This window comes from Notechis scutatus, chromosome 1 (genome assembly GCF_049901735.1).
Source record: "Notechis scutatus isolate UNSWTSFEM ecotype Mainland chromosome 1, rNotScu1.2, whole genome shotgun sequence".
Taxonomy (NCBI): Eukaryota; Metazoa; Chordata; class Lepidosauria; order Squamata; family Elapidae; genus Notechis; species Notechis scutatus.
Genome location: NC_142009.1, coordinates 70,471,353 through 70,488,901, shown reverse-complemented (window position 1 = coordinate 70,488,901; position 17,549 = coordinate 70,471,353). Strand labels below are relative to the sequence as shown.

The 17,549-nt window shown below is 36.9% G+C and overlaps 1 protein-coding gene across 1 annotated transcript in view; it reads right to left on the bottom strand.

The window, feature by feature from the left end:
* Positions 1-17,275, bottom strand: part of PLD5 (phospholipase D family member 5) — an 85,234-nt gene extending 67,959 nt beyond the window's left edge. The window contains exon 1 of the mRNA XM_026669316.2: positions 16,991-17,275. Within this exon, the coding sequence (XP_026525101.1) occupies positions 16,991-17,179 (189 nt within the window). The 5' untranslated portion in view covers positions 17,180-17,275. The remainder of the gene's footprint in view (positions 1-16,990) is intronic.
* Between the last annotated feature and the right edge of the window lie 274 nt (positions 17,276-17,549).

Genomic DNA, 17,549 nt, shown 5'->3' with positions numbered 1-17,549 from the left:
TTAAGAAATCAAGAAGAGCCAGGATGGATGCACCACTCCAATCCCTCTCCCATCAGGAGTGAGCTGTATAAGCAAACAATGGTGTCTTAGTCCCATGTCCAGTTCTGAAAACCAATGGAAAAGGATCCAGATAATCTTTGAATTCTCTAAAGCTGCCACAAGACCTCTTTCTCAACAATCTTCCCTTTAAAAAAGGAGATTGGTGATGGAGTCATTTATTCAAGTTATTCAAACCAGCAATGGCTTCCTGAAGAGGGAATAAACCATTGCCTCTTTAAACAGCAGTAGGACCATTCCTTCTATCAAGGATGAATTCATCATTGCCAGGACCCAATAGCCTGTTACCTCCCAGGAAGCCTTAAGGAGCCAGGAGAGAGATAGGTTCAATACACAGGTGGCCATGCTAAAAGTTCCAAGAACTCTGTCCAGTTCATAAGGATTAAATCATCCCAGATAATCACACAAAAACTCAGTCATCTCCACAGGTTCTTTCTCAAAGATCAGTTTGGAACAAACCTGTCACGAACATAAATCCTCTTCAAATTCTCCCAACACCTAGAAGCAGACTCTTCTCCACGAATATGGACTAGCTGCTGGTCACTCAGTGTTAGTCCAATTATACAAAGAGCTCGTTCATTGTTCTGTTTAAAGTCAGCAAGCTTCTTGGCATCGTCCTCATTAGCTGGATCCCAAGCATTTACATCCGGTGGGTCTTGAACTACATTCCATAAACCTTCTCTATGCAGAAGTAGACTGCACTTCATAGACCAGGAAACAGTTTGTTCCATCCAACCAGGTTATCAGTGATAGACTTGTTGAAGTGACTTGTGCCATCTTTATCAGGATAGTAAGCCACAATTAAACAGTAAACAGCTGTCTGTATACAGTACTGTGCATTCACACTAACTCTCAGTTATCTGAGCCTGGTATGGCCTGGGCCCATAACCAGTGTTGAGGTAATTCCCCGTTAGGAGAATGAGCGCATACAGGGAGACGTATTTGAGAGAAGTGTTTGAATAATACACACAGCACACAGATACACTGTGCAGTAAATGTAGGTTTTTACTTCCAGAAACATTAAGCAAAGTCCAAACAAGCAATCCAGTGTCATTCAAGGTAAATCAGTCAGTTTTTCAATCCAGGGAAAATCCAAATATCATAGTCCAGTGTCAAAAACAGTTCAGTATCAGACTTACATCAAATCCAGAAATATCAGTCAATTAGGAAAAATGGCAATACTCTCCAACAGAAGGAAACAGAGACTTACTCACACTCTCTTCTGAGACTAAGGCTAAGACAAACCAGGTTTCCGGCTCCATCTTATGGCCGTTTGAGAAACCACACCTAATTACAGTTTTGCATTTTCTTAAAGATACAGTTTTAAAATGTTTATCCTGGTTTATATATTTCTAACCCAAATACCTGTTAGGTGACTTATATTCCTAACAAAACCTGAGTCAATTCATCTGACAAGTGCTCAGAATACTTCTCATGCCAATCCTGGAGAACCTCCTCCAGAAAGAGCAAAGTCACTGATAAGTGTTAAAGGTACACCAGATGGCTACCTAGGGATACAATAAGAACAGAAAGATTGACATTTTGCTGATTTTACCACCATGAGGTAAATCTTAAAAGGGGACTCTAATTCATTCCAGTCAGATTCACTCCTTGTCTTCCTTCATCTTGCAGCGCATTTCTTTCCTTCACAACAATATGAAGTTGGGTACTGAAGCAATGAAAAGTCTCTGCTGGCTGGCTTGGAGTGAAATATGGAAAAGCTGCACACTACAATTAGAGTCACTGCTTAAGATATTGTATTGTGGGAATGCACAGAATAGTCAAAGGAAAGACAAACAGGGAGCAGCATTTTGAAAGTGTCAAGCAATGAAGAGGCAATTAGAAATTTCTATTATTTTCCATCTTTAACCTACCATTTATTTCACAATAGCAAAAATGTCAGGTACATGAGGTCACTGACTACACGAGCATCACTAATTTGATTGGATGCCTGATGTCATGGAGTCACAGATGATAGATGATCATAAAATGTTGACCCAAATAACTATGAGAGCAGTCTGATCATTTTAACCCTCAGCATGAAGTCCTTTACTACTTTAAGCAACTCTGAAAAGAGTATAATTGTAGCTTACCTGTGAATCTTGAATTATATGTAATCAATCACCATAAAAATATAAAATTACTATACTAGAAGAACACCCTGGAACAATTAATCAGAAAGATGTAAGAGCACAGAAGCTGAAACTGATGAAAACTGAGTTACTTAATTGGCTGGAAACTCCCATAAATAATATTTTCACTCAGATTTTTTCTAAAATTCAGCTCTGCAGGGATTTTACTATGTGCTTCAACTCCCATTCCAGATTTAACAACTGGGGATTATAGAATTGTATATTTGCTTGCTATTATGAAATCCACACACATCATTTTACCGAAGCAACAGAACGTTAAAGACAAGCAGACCACTTAGATATTATAATAAACATATTTATTTTAATAGACTATTAATATTCTATTAATATAAAGCATATTACTGAAAACAATCTTAGCAAGGCAATTCCAAGAGAAAGAGAACAGTAACAAATGCTAACAGAGATTCTAGAATATAAAAGCCCTAGATAAAATAAGAATATGAATTTTAGAAGCTATAACATGAATTAATAACAAAACTAAATATAAAATAAGAGATAACTGGAGGTGTACAAGAAAACATAATAAATAAGAAAGAGCACACTTAATATTGATAAAATGTATTCTAATACTGCAATCATCCCATTGTTCAATTGAGAGAAAGATATTAAAGGTCTAAAGATTACTTTTTTAATATTTTTACATCCAAATATTTGGTTGATGAATGACAATGAATAATTGAACTATGATTATGTGGAGACATATAAATTGAATGAGTTTTATGCCACAAATGCTGTTGTGATTGATAAAAGAAGAAGTAGGAAAAGAAAGAAAATTCATATGACTTCCACACAACTTCTGCAAAGAACTGATGTAAGCTTCATCAAGAGACTTACTAAATTTATGCAAACCAAATCGGGAAAAGAACTTGAGAAGCTTATTAGAGCATTTCCCCCAGGAGATAAGATTTGCAAAATCTGGAATTGTTCTTTCTGCTTCCCTCCTTCATCATAAATTTTCCCCTTGTTATTTCATTAATTCTATATAGAGGATGAAGATGTTTAACAGAATAAAATACAATTAAAATAAAACAAAGATACTTAATTTACTGATAGGAAGGTTAATTTTTCTGCAAAGAATTATTTTTGAATTGGGAAGCCATCTTACGTTTTCCAATAACAGAACAAGCTGTTGAAAATAAAAGAACACAAAATGTAAAAAAGCTTTAAAATCAATACTGAAAAACACAAATGCTTTCAAAGATTAGTCTAAAAATTAGCGTGAACAGGCTCAAGAGGTACTGTTGCCTAGTAAATTTAACTTCTTTTTAACAGATAAATAGAGATTTTTATCTTTTACTTCCCTTTCCTACATAATTATGTCTTCTGTTTATCTCATATCCCTTCAGTTTTGTTCCCTTCTTTCTTTCTCATTCCTTCCTTCCCATTTCAGTTATTCTTTCTCTTATCCATTCTTTCTTCTTCTTCTTCTTCTTCTTCTTCTTCTTCTTCTTCTTCTTCTTCTTCTTCTTCTTCTTCTTCTTCTTCTTCTTCTTCTTCTTCTTCTTCTTCTTCATCATCATCATCATTTTTTATCATGGTGTATGGCTTCTGGGGATAGATAGATAGAGAGGGGGGGCAGGCAGGCAGGCAGGCATGGTCATGGCAATGGTGATGAAGAGCTGGAAACTTTAACGACAATGTGACAAAAATAGTTTTACACAAAATTTCTGTCTTGATTATAATTTTTTCTGTTTACTCTTCCTTTGGAGAGGATGGATAATCTTAAATGCAGGTAAATAATACTCTCATAAATATAAAAACACAGGTTATAATCCAAATCTTATTTCCAAGAATAGAGACATTTCATCCGTCTCTTTTAACAGACTAAAGTCTTCAAGAGTAGAATACACCCTGGCTCAACTAAGATGCTGCATAATAAAGGAGAGATCCTTTTTCAGTAAGTTCATTACAGTAATTTATGGCCTCAAGGATGCAATACACAACAAACCCATTTTTCTTGACAAACTTATAATCAACTAATTACATGGGCTAGCTTACAAAAAAATGCTAAGTTAAAATATGGTAATCTTATTGTGATTCACTGTGGAATGCAAATCGGGAATATATTGGCCTAGGACCAACTTAGATGCCTTACTTTAGCTCCTTGGACTCAATTCTTCTATAACCCAACTTTCAATTGTGACTGTCTGTTTCCTGATCCTTGATCTACCTGCCTCTCTTTGGCCGATTTGAATCTGATAGCTCACATGGAATATCCTAAAGAAAAATAATTATGATGACTTTTACACACACACAAGACCCAGAAAATCACTAAGTTCTGCATCTACTTGCAACAGACTTTTATCAAACATGTGAATACTTAATAACAATAGCACTTAGACTTATATACCACTTCACAGTGCTTTACTGCCCTCTCTAAGCAGTTTACAGGGTCAGCATATTGCCCCCAACAATCTGGGTCCTCCTTTTACCAACCTCAGAAAGACAGAAGCTACCAGTTGAACAGTACACTTCTACAACTGATAGCTTTTCCCACTCTCTTATATAACATCAAATTAATGTTCCATTGGGAAATCTTTAAAGTGATCTCAATGTTTTAGATAACAAATGTGGTCACAATTCATCATGCTTTTCCACAGGTCTAAACTGTGTATCTATGATATTATATTAATTACCTCCTCTAGAGCTAAAGTATTTCCTATGGAATATTTAAATACTCCCATGACAGGAATAACTAGCTGCTTGGGAAGGATCATCTGTTACAGAAAAACAGTACCATTAAAATATTCTTCCTCGGTACTGCTGTCTAATTTGAAATTAGGAGATGGAAGCAGCAGATATATTTATCATTTACACATTGTGTGATCTATGTTGACATATAAAGTTTGGTTATATGTTATGGTTTCAAAATATATACCACATTCTGGTTTCCTTGCTTCATACATACTGTTCTGAAAATTAACCTGTATATATAGGCCAGAAAGCTACAGGGATAGCATATTATACTGAAGGATTGACTTTTCCATTTATAGAATATTGCTAGATACTTCTATTTAAGGTATTGGCTGCTTAGTATGTAGCTAATTTATATGTAGAACCATCAACTTAATAGTGTATGCAGGTATGCATATGTGTATGTAATGTGAAAAATAAATAAAAAGTGTTACCTATGAAGCAACACAAAGTATTTTTTTTCTTTTGCTTACACAATTGATTCACCCTAAGGAGAAAAACAGTACATCTGCTATTCATTTTTGACTATAGTTAAAGTAATATCAGAGGAGGTGCTCCTTTTCAATTAAAATCTTCTCCCAGTGGTTTCTACTGGTCCAATTTTATCTGCCTGGCCAGGCATGCTATGGATCATGTTAGACAAGGAAATTCAGCTAGCAAGGACTAGTCTTATCTGCCATAGCCCCTGCCTTCTAGAACATTCTTCCTTCAGAGTTGAGAATGACCCCAACTCCATTGGCCTTTCACAAGGCTTTCTGCCAACAATGTGAAGGGCCCAGTTTTCTGGCTCTATTGACATCTATGAAGATGTTTGTTTCTTGGAGGTCATATATATTTAATTCTGTACTATGCTGTAACTATTTTTAGTTGTTTTATGATTGTTCACTGCCATGGGTCACTTGTTTGAGATGGGTCACTATAGAAATTGAATGCATTATACATAAATAAATGAATAAAAATCAATTCTCTGAACAATGCAGATATTTTTGTTTATTGTTTTGGTGTAGTAAAGATAGTTTATTGTTTTGGCGTAGTAAAGACCCTTTCTTTCTCCATCTACTTCATCAAGAAGTTAAACCAGTGCAGTAGAGAAAATGAATTGTATAGTCAATATGTACCAAGGTATTTTAATGAAATTAAAAATGAAATGAAATTATCAGTGAAATGCATTTACCATGCCAGCATGTAGAACCAGTTTTCTGTAAGTGACAATATCATAAAGGCAAATTGCATTTGAAAAAAAAACCTTCATATTACTGTATATTGAACATAATTCAAATTATTTGTTTTTCAAATAAGTTTTATTCAATTAGCTAAAATACTTGCTGAATTTGCCAGATTTGGTTCATCCTCATTACATCAGATTGATGACTATGTGCCATTAAATTTATGTCAATTTTTAGCAAACACATACATAGATATTCTCTAGGATTTGTATCAGATATACTGAATATAATTCTAGCCAACTTTAGAAGTATCTATACATAATGCATCCATTTAAGAGCCTGCGATTTAAAGAATAATGAGCATCTTAAAGGATGTCCTTTCTTTGGTAATAGTGTTTTCGGGGAAATTGCTTCTATTTTGATTGTCACATAAGTTGGTGTCGGTATGTTCTGCTTTCATGGGCCTCATATATGCTGAATCTGTATTTCTCCATGAAGCAATAGCAACACAGACTCCTCTATCAGCCTGAATCCACATAATCATGTTCCATGAGGTCCACCATGAAGCAAATCTCCAGCCTGCAAAAGTAATCCCATTGCTTTTACAGGCTTCCTGCAATCTTGCTGAAAACTGCCAAATATTCTAGTGCTGCAATCCATAGAAATAGCTCCTTTCCTCCAATTTACTTCTGCATAGTGCTTGTCTGCATATCTCCAGTCTTGTTCATTCTGTCTGGAGATGTTTGTTCCCCTCCACATCAGAGGTGGTATTCAGCAGGTTCTGACCAGTTCTGGAGAACCGGTAGCGGAAATTTTGAGTAGTTCGGAGAACTGGCAAATACCACCTCTGACTGGCCCTGCCCCATCCATTCTCTGCCTCCCGAGTCCCAGCTGATCGGTTGGGTCTTCTTTGGTTGCTCTGCACAGGAGAATGGAACTGGAAAGCAGGTTAGTGGGGTGAGGAAGGAATGGAGATTTTGCAGTATCCTTCCCCTGCCATGCCCACCAAGCCACGCCCACCAAGCCACGCCCACAGAACCAGTAGTAAAAAAAATTGAATCCCACCACTGTTCCACATCATTCATCTTTCCCATGCTCCCGAGTCCCAGCCTACAGCAGTAGAAGCAGTGCAGAGAATCCATGCAGACTACATTGCATGTGAAACAAGGATCCATACTATGGGGTGAAAACAAGAGTATAGCTTAGGGAAGATCCCACATGACTCTGCCTATTCCAGTTTCCAGCCTAATGGATGGAAACTAATCAAGAAGAGAACCAACCTAGAACGAATGAGAAATTTCTTGACAGTTAGAACAATTAATCAATGGAATGGCTTGCCACCAGAAGTTGTGGGTGCTCCAACACTGGAGGTTTTTAAAAAGAGATTGGATAAGCACCTGTCTGAAATGGTATAGGACTTCCTGCATGAGTAGGGGACTTGACTAGAAGACCTCCAAGGTCCCTTCCAACTCTTATTCTGTTATTCATATCAAACACAAAAACTCTTTATAATCAACTCTTATTTACATTCTTCCTAATTTATTTTACTGCATTCATATGTTATCCTTCATCCAAGGAGTGGCTGGAGTATTGCGAGGATAAAATAAGAGGAAAATGTAATGATTTACCTTACCTATTTAATGTGGGATAAATTAGAGAAAATAATTTTCCTCCAAAATAAATTTGGATTGTTTAAATTTGCAGAATGGCAACATCTAAAGGAAGAAAGGGTCTCACTGATTGCATTTTGTGTGATCTGTTTACCCAGTAGAAAATGAAGAATAACTATAAAAACAAACATTATAACAACTTCACTTTTCTTAAAAGTTTTAACATCAATTACAACTGATTTCTTTAGCATAATTTAGGAAAAGCAATAGTCAGCACAAAGATGACAACAGCACAGCATGTTGATATTTCCTTACCTGAAAAACATTTTATGCATGGTTTATTAAATGTGCTATGCCCAACTGGCTTTTTTTGTAACCTAGCCTAGAATTAGCAATGAAGGACGCTATATAAATCTCTTCAAATAAATAAGCAGGAAGTGTTTGTATGAATTGCGTGAATAAACCAATCTTTTTGCAAGGACAATACATGCTAAAGGAAGGAGCAGTGGAGTGGAAAATGAGATCTACTGCCTGGATTCATATATTCCAATCATCTATGATCCATAAACCATAGTGGCTAGGCTTGCACAGTATTTCCAGTCAAAATCAAAGAAGCTACATTATGATATCTGAACTCAAAGCACGGTAGGTTAATGGCATACAAAGACCAGGGAATTCAGAACTGCATGCTCACTGAGCTTTCAAACACGTTGGATGATCTTGTACTAGATACTAATATTTACCTCCTTTTTGCTACAAGGTGTTCTTACTTTATTAAGGGATGTTTTTCTTTTAACTTTACTCCAAAATACAATTTGAAGATATAACAAAAGAATTGTGACTATCAAGATGGCATTTGTGTATCAGCTATTATCAAGGGACTATTAGAACAATTATAATAATCTCTGTCCATACAATCCTTAGTATTTCTTTAACTTTGTTAAAGTTGGTTTTCCTGAATCCAATGTGCACATATATTTATGCTAAAAATTATCTTCCTGTAATATCTTACTTTCCAAGATGATATAGCAGTTCCTTCCAAAGTTTCCAAGGCTTTTATCTTTTCTACTAACGTTTCCCTATTATTTGGGATCATATCTAGGACATCCAATCCCTTGTCTCGTCTGCAAAACTCTTGAAAATGAAGTAGGCCTTTGCACTTTCCAGGTGAAAAAAAACTGCTTGTCCTATTTACCTTAAAAAAAGTTCACTTTATTTGCAGATAAAATAAGGCAACTAAGTAAGCACTCAGAAATGAGGCTATATTTTTGTAGGTAGCAAGTAGTTGCACTAGATGTTCTGGTATGTTTTAGTTCCTGTGTTCATTATTTCTTGAAACCTTTTTCACGATCAACCTGAAAGAGCTATCAAATGGGCACAGACAATTGTCCTAGAGGCATCCAGATATGAACACATACAGTAATACTTACTTACTATTAACTAACTGACTGACTGATTGATTGATTGATTGATTGATTGACTAATTGATTCAAGTCAGTCCAACTTTGGCCAATAGTTTCTCTCCTCTTCCCCACCACTTTGCTATTATGGTCATCACTCAGCCCCTCACCCAGAGAATCTCAATATTCCTTATAATTTCTACTCACCCCTCACATCTACCATATACCATGCAACTTGATCTAAATTAATCACCCTCTCATGTTCTCCATGTCATTAGAAAAAAAAATCTCCATCTTGGTCTACCTTATCTCATTTTGCTTTTATCTCATTTTGCTTCCTGGGTCTCTTCAACGTTGAATTCATCCTCAAAGCCATTAAAATATTCATAAGGTTAAAGCAGCTTATCTGGCAGTTTGATTGTAACAAACAGTAAACAGGCAGTTTTCAGCCTTAGATACAGATGTTCACTCATCACTTTGCACATATGAGTCATTTAAATGATGCATGGTTTTATTTTATTTTCTCTGTGTCTGTCTTTCTCTTTTGGCTATCTTTGTTGAATAGCACAAGTCAACATAATTAAAAACGGGATAAATAAAATAAAAACCAGATGAATAAATTGGGAACAGCAGTCATCCAAGCACTTACAGAGTGCATGTGAGATATAGAAAGTGAAGAGATAAGAAATAGGAAGAGTTCCATTAGATGAGCTGTAGTAGTATGTTCATAACAATAGGAGATGCAGTTCCTGGACCATTAATATTATATATTTTAATCTCATAATTGTTATCAATACCGTGATGATAACTACTTTAGTATGAAAAAGTTTTTAAAAAACCTTTATTTTATGGATTATTGCCTAATTCCTAATTGTTAAACATCAATTATTTCTTGAATATTTGATCAGGACAGAAGAGGAATTCAATAACTACAAATAATTCCATAATACCTTTGTGTACATAGATATAGATAGTTTTGGAATACTGTATATACTCGAGTATAAGCCTAGTTTTTCAGCCCATTTTTTGTGCTGAAAAAATCCCCCTCGACTTATACTCGAGTCAGATTCCCTCTGGAAAAAAAATGGTGTGGAGTCGCGGCCTCCGGCGGCAGCGACTCCCAACAGCCCAGCCGGGAAGGGAAAGGCAAAAAGCGCTTTGCCTTTCCCTTCCCGAGCGGCGGGACTGGGGCCGCGCCGGCGGTAGTGACTCCTGACTCAGGGGGCCTCCGAGGGAGGGGAAGAGAGTGACTCCTGCCTCCCGCTGTCATCATCATCTTCTTCTTTTGGGTTAGTGAATCAATTAAACCTTTCATGATAGTGAGATCGTTTCCCAAATTAATTATTTTTATTTTTGAAATTTACCAGTAGCTGCTGCATTTCCCACCCTCGGCTTATACTCGAGTCAATAGGTTTTCCCAGTTTTTTGTGTAAAATTAGGTGCCTCGGCTTATATTCGGGTCGACTTATACTCGAGTATATACGGTATGTCATAACCTTGTACAGGTAGTCCTCAACTTACAACAGTTCATTTTGTAACCGTTCAAAGTTATAACGGCACTGAAAAATGTGACTTATTATTTTTCACACTTACAACCTGTGCATCCCCATGATCAAAATTCAGATGCTTGGCAAGTGGTTCGTGTTTATGACAGTCAGACCTTCTGACAAACGAATTCAGTGAGGAATCCAGATTCACTTAACAACTGTGTTACTAACTTAACAAATACAATGATTCACTTAACAAGTCTGGCAAGAAAAGTCGTAAAATGGGACAAACTCACTTAACAAATGTTTCACTTAGCAAAATAAATTTTGGGCTAAATTGTGGTCATAAATCGAGGACTACCTGTACTTGTTACAAAATTGAAAGATCAACATACATTCAGCAATATATACTGGCTAAGCTAAAGCATATCAACTCAGCACGTCTTCCCAATAATCTAAGAATGACACAGTATTTCTCACCTACTCTTTTCAGCTCATTACCTTAAAAGTATTCTTTGTGATAGGTAAAAATGTGAAATTAATTAGGACATTGAAACATGTTAGTATACCAATGTTTAAAGCTATACAGGTATTCCTCAACTTACAACTACAATTGAGCCCAAAATTTATGTTGCTAAGTGGGAAATGTGTTTTTACAACTTTTCTTGCCATGTTTGTTAAATGAATCAGTATAGTTGTTAAATTAGCAACACATTTGTTAAGTGAATCTGGTTTCCCCATTGACTTTGCTTGTCAGAAGGTCGCAAAAGGGGATCACATGACCCTAGGATACCACAACTGTCATAAATGTGAATCAGTTGTCAAGCATTTGAATGTAATTCACATGACCATGGGAATGCTGCAACGGTCAGAAGTGTGCAAAATATCTTCTTCCCTGAATTAACTTTCTAGAGAAACAACTCTGTTGAATCGGCTATGCCAAAGAATGTTGATAAAACAAGGAGATAATATTAAGAGACAAGCATAGGCTTGTAAGATGTAACATGTATATATACATGTTACATGTTTGTAACATGTAAGGGGCGTGCATAAGTGCACCAATGTGCCTACAGTCCCTGTCCTAATGTCTCCCTTTTATTCATACCCATTTCATGTAATCATAATCATGTTCTAATTATATTTGTTATCTAATTGACAAATAAATATAAATAAAAAATAAATAAATAAATAAAAAATAAATAGGCTCTGAGAACCAAGACCAATTGGTATAAACCCCTTAACCTCAACTGATTAGATGGCAACTCATGGAATGTCCTCTGTATTCTCTCAGTATACTATTCTTTTTGTAATTCCACTTTATTAGAATCAATTCCATATCAGATCTCACTGATACAGAGCTTCTCCTATATCCAATCAATTATATTTAATTGCTTTGCTATATCCAATCAGAAATTATGCTAATTTACATAATTATCTATAGAAAGATTACATCCTCATCACTTTACGCTGCTTCTACTGACTCCAGTAACATAATTAACAATCTGAGCTTCAATAAATTCTTGGGAAATTTATGTGAGATATTTTTTTTCTACAAAGTAAGTTTGCTAAATCTGGATAAAATAATGCTTCTCTGGAAAGCAAAGTTTTCCAAGTCTTATATGAAGCTGAAATGTTATTGTTCTTCTCATAGTTGCTGTTATTGTGGTCGAACCCAATACTTGTATATGCTTACAAGGCAAAATAATAATGCCTTGATGGCATATGGCTGCTATACAATGCTGTGACGATCTGATTTGATACTTATCCCTTTGATACAAGAGAGGGAAAAAAAGTACAGTATGAGCTGGGGATCAGATGAAAGCGGCATCTTAAAGACATTACCTATAAAACTATGGGGCATCTTCCAGCCATGGTTAGGAAAAAACCTATAGTAAGTTCTAAGAGACCTGATTTAAAGCAAAAGACAATCTCTGTTGCACACAGCAGCCCAACTAAAGGAATCGTCTCTTTTTACAGTATTCTTTTTTTTGATTTGGGGAGTAAAATAACCGTACACAAGGGAAGGATGAAAAAAGCATAAAAAGATGTCCTCACCTATTAAAAAATAAACACTGGATTCAGAGTTGCTGCTATTTCTCTTTTGTCTCAAAAATGACTGATAACAGAACTAATTTTAAAACATCTATTAAAACATGTTTTAACTTGAAAATATGATAACTCTGTAACTCCAAGAACACTGGTCTGTGTACGGGCTGAAAATCCAGGGTAAAAAGCTCATATTTCTCATTAAAACGTGGCTTCAAATTTGTTTGTTTTGTTTACTTTCAATGAAATGATGTTAATTTGTAAAGTCACAAGGGTCTATCCCTGTTTCAATTGATATTTAGATTGTATTTTCATTATTAATACCAACCTAACCACAGTCACATGAAGAGGGGCACAAAAATTTTTAGAAGTCCCAGAGAGATGAAGTATGGAGAAAGAAAGACACATAAGGTTAGCTTAGAAGTTGTTACGTTCATTTTCTGCTTCATTTTATTCAAAGCCAAAGTTTCCATCTTAGGCAACTTCCAGATTTATGGATTTCCAATATCCAGAATTCTTAACAATACCTACACTAGCTGGGAATGCTGGGGAATTCCCATACCAATAAAGGAGAATATCTGTAACTCAGGGTTGACATGAGGTGCTCTCTGAGCTTGTTTGCTTGCTAGGCTATGATGTTGATACTGATGATGTTACCTAGTTTGGGTAATCAAACGTCTACAAGAAAAGAAGCAAGCTCAGAGAGTACCAAGGACCCCTCAGTCCATACAGCCATACCAATTAACCCAAGAACTAAAAACATGGGGATGCTAGTTTTATGGCACAGAAACTATATTATAGTAATTCTTTGCTTCTCCATTACAAGAATTGTATATAAAAAAATCCTATACAATGATGGCACAAGCTTAGACTGTCTTTATTTCTATAGTCATAGATACCGTGTTTCTCACAAAATAAGGCCGGGCCTTTTTTTGTTTTGACCCCGAAAAAATGGCTAGGCCGTCTTTTTGGGGGTGACTTAATTCCCCCCCTTGCATCCTCGGGCGGGCGGGCAGTGACGGCTTGGATGTTGACCTTGGCATTGGTGGGGCACTTTGTATAGGGAGACCTTCCACCACCATTGCTTTCCCTTCTCCCTGCACTTCCTAACGGCAAGCCTCCCCCTGCCATTCCCCCCCATTTCGCATGTTTAATATAGACCTTAATTGGGGGGGAGGGGCTTAATTTGATTTTATGCCTATAAAACATGCTGGGACTTCCTATTGGGGGAGGCCATATTGTTGGAGAAAAACGGTATTTACGAAGGCAATTACATGGACAGCAAATGATGTAAGCATCATTGTGCCATTGCAATATAAAATATACTCTATGTGCTTGCGTTGTGATGTCACGTGCACATATGAAATGGATGGAACATATATCAAGATGGCATAATGTTGCTTTCATCATTTTGAGGAAAAGATTGGATTTATTTATTTTATGTATTAAATTTATATGCTGCATGACTCCCATCCTGTGTATGTCTCTGGCTTGTTAATATTAATAAGGAAAAACTGATGCTCAATGCAAACTGCAGTTAAATTAAAATGATTGCCATTAAAAAAACCTTAAGTCCTTCAAATTCAGCATGTTCTATGGCTAGCATTATCTAAGTGAATGGCTAGTAGGTGGTTGCTAAAACTGAAGAATAATGTGGCCTGAATCCCCTCCAAGATTTTCCCTCTCCTCTAAGCACAGGGAAAAGGAGGGAAATCAGCCATATGATCAAATAGGATGTATTTTGTTCCAAGGAATTCTTTTAAAGTAATTAGTAAGTCAAGGACTAAATATCAATGGTGATGTTGCAAACAATGCAGACTATCATGTCCCTCCTATCAAAGTTATTCTATTCATCTAATATTGTTTTTCCTGCTACCACTGTTTAATGAGTACAATAGCTGATGAAGTGCGCTCAGCTTGGTTCCTGAATTCATCCAACAGGAGGAAGGCAGATAACTCACATACAGAAATGGCTTTAATTCCAAATCAGACTGCCCAATCTAAACTTAACAATAAACCTTTTAAGTGGATTTCATGCTGGACCACCACTCCTACTGCCATCAATTACTACCTACATTTCACATGAATTTCTTTAAAAAATGAATTATATTACAATGTATTTATTACTAGGTAGTTTGCATATTCATTGTGTGTATGTTCAGGTTATTTTTTTAAAAAAGTTGCACTATTTTGAAATGTTTAAACACTGGAATGTTTAAAATGTTTTAAATATAAATAAAACAAAAAGTTGCTATAAAGTAGGAGTAGATGACTTAATGCAGTCCTTTTTTCTTTATTTCAGTTCCTAATAACACATCCACTCTGGCAAATGACAAGAATTTGAGGAATTTGTAGTCCAAAATACTTGGAATATACAAAGTTGCCTATGCTAATAGCAGATTGTCAGTTACATATGCATCAGTTATACACTCCAAAACTTATTGCATGTCGTGAAACAACTTACAGGAAGGTTTGTACATTCTTTGTGAGAGATTATCTAAATCCTCTAGATCTATGCTTACCTATTTTTCCCATTCCAGAAATATAGATATGTAGAATATACTCCACCAAATAAATAAACAAATGGTGTTATCACTGAACTCAAATGGCCATGACCATTATGCAGACAGAATTACCTAGTTCTTTTTTATTGTTAGGGTTAGTAAATATGCTACATTTAGTTAAAACACTGGTGCATAACAAAAAGTAACTGATGTATTATCCAAACTTAAATGTACTGAAGCAAAGTCAGTAGTTTTGTTTTAATGCCCTATCTAGAACCATTACTGAATCAAGATATATACAAATTGCTATAAGGCTGCTGAGGATATTTCAAGAGTTTCACTTCCCACTGTTGATCATTCTGCTGTGATATAAATAACTAAAATACAATCCATATTTGGGCATGGATACTTATTGTAATTTACTGATGTTTATTTTTTTCACATTCCTTTCTTAAATAAATAGCGGTATATAATATTGCCGGAATGCAAGGCTTTCACCATTCCAGTTACTGCACCTTTGCCTGTATTTTGGATTACATCACTTGGCACTAGTTCATGTACTGTAGCTATATACAAAAGTCAGTATATTTTGCTAGTGGTTTTTTTCAAGGAACTAACTTGCATTAGCAGCACTTTATTGTTCATTTATTACATATAAGGAACACAGGGGCTCTCTATTTCACCTTATTTTAAGCAGCACACAACATCCCCTTAAGCAAGCCTGCTGCATTATAAAACTTAACCATTTCCTTACTTCATAACATACATGCAACAAACTTCGCCTTAGAGTTAAACTCCCTTTCTTTCTACAAGTACATACTTAACCAAATATCAAAATCAAAATATGCTGTTCCATTATTCATACAACTCATTAATGCCATAAACTACACAATAACATGACAGACCATTGCTCTAAAACCTCTGAACTGCAGGAATATTTCCAAGGACCTTAAACCCAACATTAAATATTCACTGCAGCCAGTCATAGCTTCCATTGTTTCCTGGTCCAAAAACCCCTTAGTTAACATTATACCTCCAGGAATTGACATCGCAATCAAATCTACTTTGCACAACCTTACATAGCCATGTAAGAAATATATCTAGAAAAAAATATACCTGGAATACAGCAAGTCTATACATCTAAATAAAAAATAAAGGATGCAAATCAAAAATCAGCTACATCTAAATCATCATAACACTGCAGGATGCATTCAGTTGGAGAAGCGTTCTACAACATTCCAGAGTTTCCATAACCTCTCAGCAATTAGATGCCTTCAAGGGACATAGATGTGAAAACTGGTTTGCAGCAGATAGTGGTTTAAAAAAAAAGAAAGAGAGAAATGAAGCATATAATATGAAAACAGAAAGCTATTTGCACTTCTGCAGGGACTGAACAATGACCTATTTGGGCATCATACTGGGTAAAGTATATTACATCACATGCAATCCTATATATGTTTATTCGGAAGTAAATCCATGTGGGACATGCTCCCAAATCAGCATACATGGGATTGTTATTTAAATACTACCCCCAAATACTATGGTTTTTTTACTCCACTTTTGGTATTTTGGGGAGGTAGGTTTAAGTAGGGACAACCTAGGTTGAGGGGTAGTGTTGATACCAAGTTGGTCTTGTGCCATGTCGAAGTAAAGCTACTCTCATCCTGACTTCACGAGCACGTCTGTGAGTCCTGGGTGCGAATTCTCCCTCAGCCCAAAACGCTGCCAGTCGTCAAGAAGTTTCCGCTCCGGCTCAGCTTTCGCACCTGTAAAATGGGTCGATTAACCCGCTTGGCGGGCTTATCGAAAGAAGGATTTAAAGGGAACGGCAACCAGCCAAGCGTTTCAGGAGAGAGCAACAAAAGTGGCTTACATGCTCCAATTTGTCTTTCCTTCTCAGCCAGACGCTGGCACTGTAGTCCTGCTGCTTGACGGCGCTGTAGAAGTTGGAGCCCACTCGGGTCAGGCTGGGCGAGGGTTCCCGGGGTCTGCTCTTCAGCCTCATCTGCTCGAAGCCCTCAGGGCGGGTCGAGGAGGCGAGCCACTCGCTCCTGCCTTCCATCTTGACATAACAAGGCAAAAGTCCCCGGCGGACCCAAAGAAGACACCGGGCGGAGGAGAGCCGCGAGGAAAGGCGGCGAGCGCGGGGCTGGGTTTAAGAACAAAGCGCCGACGACGACGACGAAGCGCGGGGGGACACCCGACGGAGGCAAACGACAGGCAGGCTCGAGGGAAACGGCGCGCCCAAGTGCCCGGTGGGGAAGACGAAGCGGAGAGAGCCTCTGCTGGGGCAGGAGCCCAGTCTGGCCCCCGCCGAGCTGGAGCTCGCTGCCGGAGCAGCCCTAACCAGCTCTTTGCGGCACTGGCTGCTGACAGAAGCTCGAGCAAATGAGGGGAAATCCGAGAGCGGCCACACACATTCTCGGGCGGGC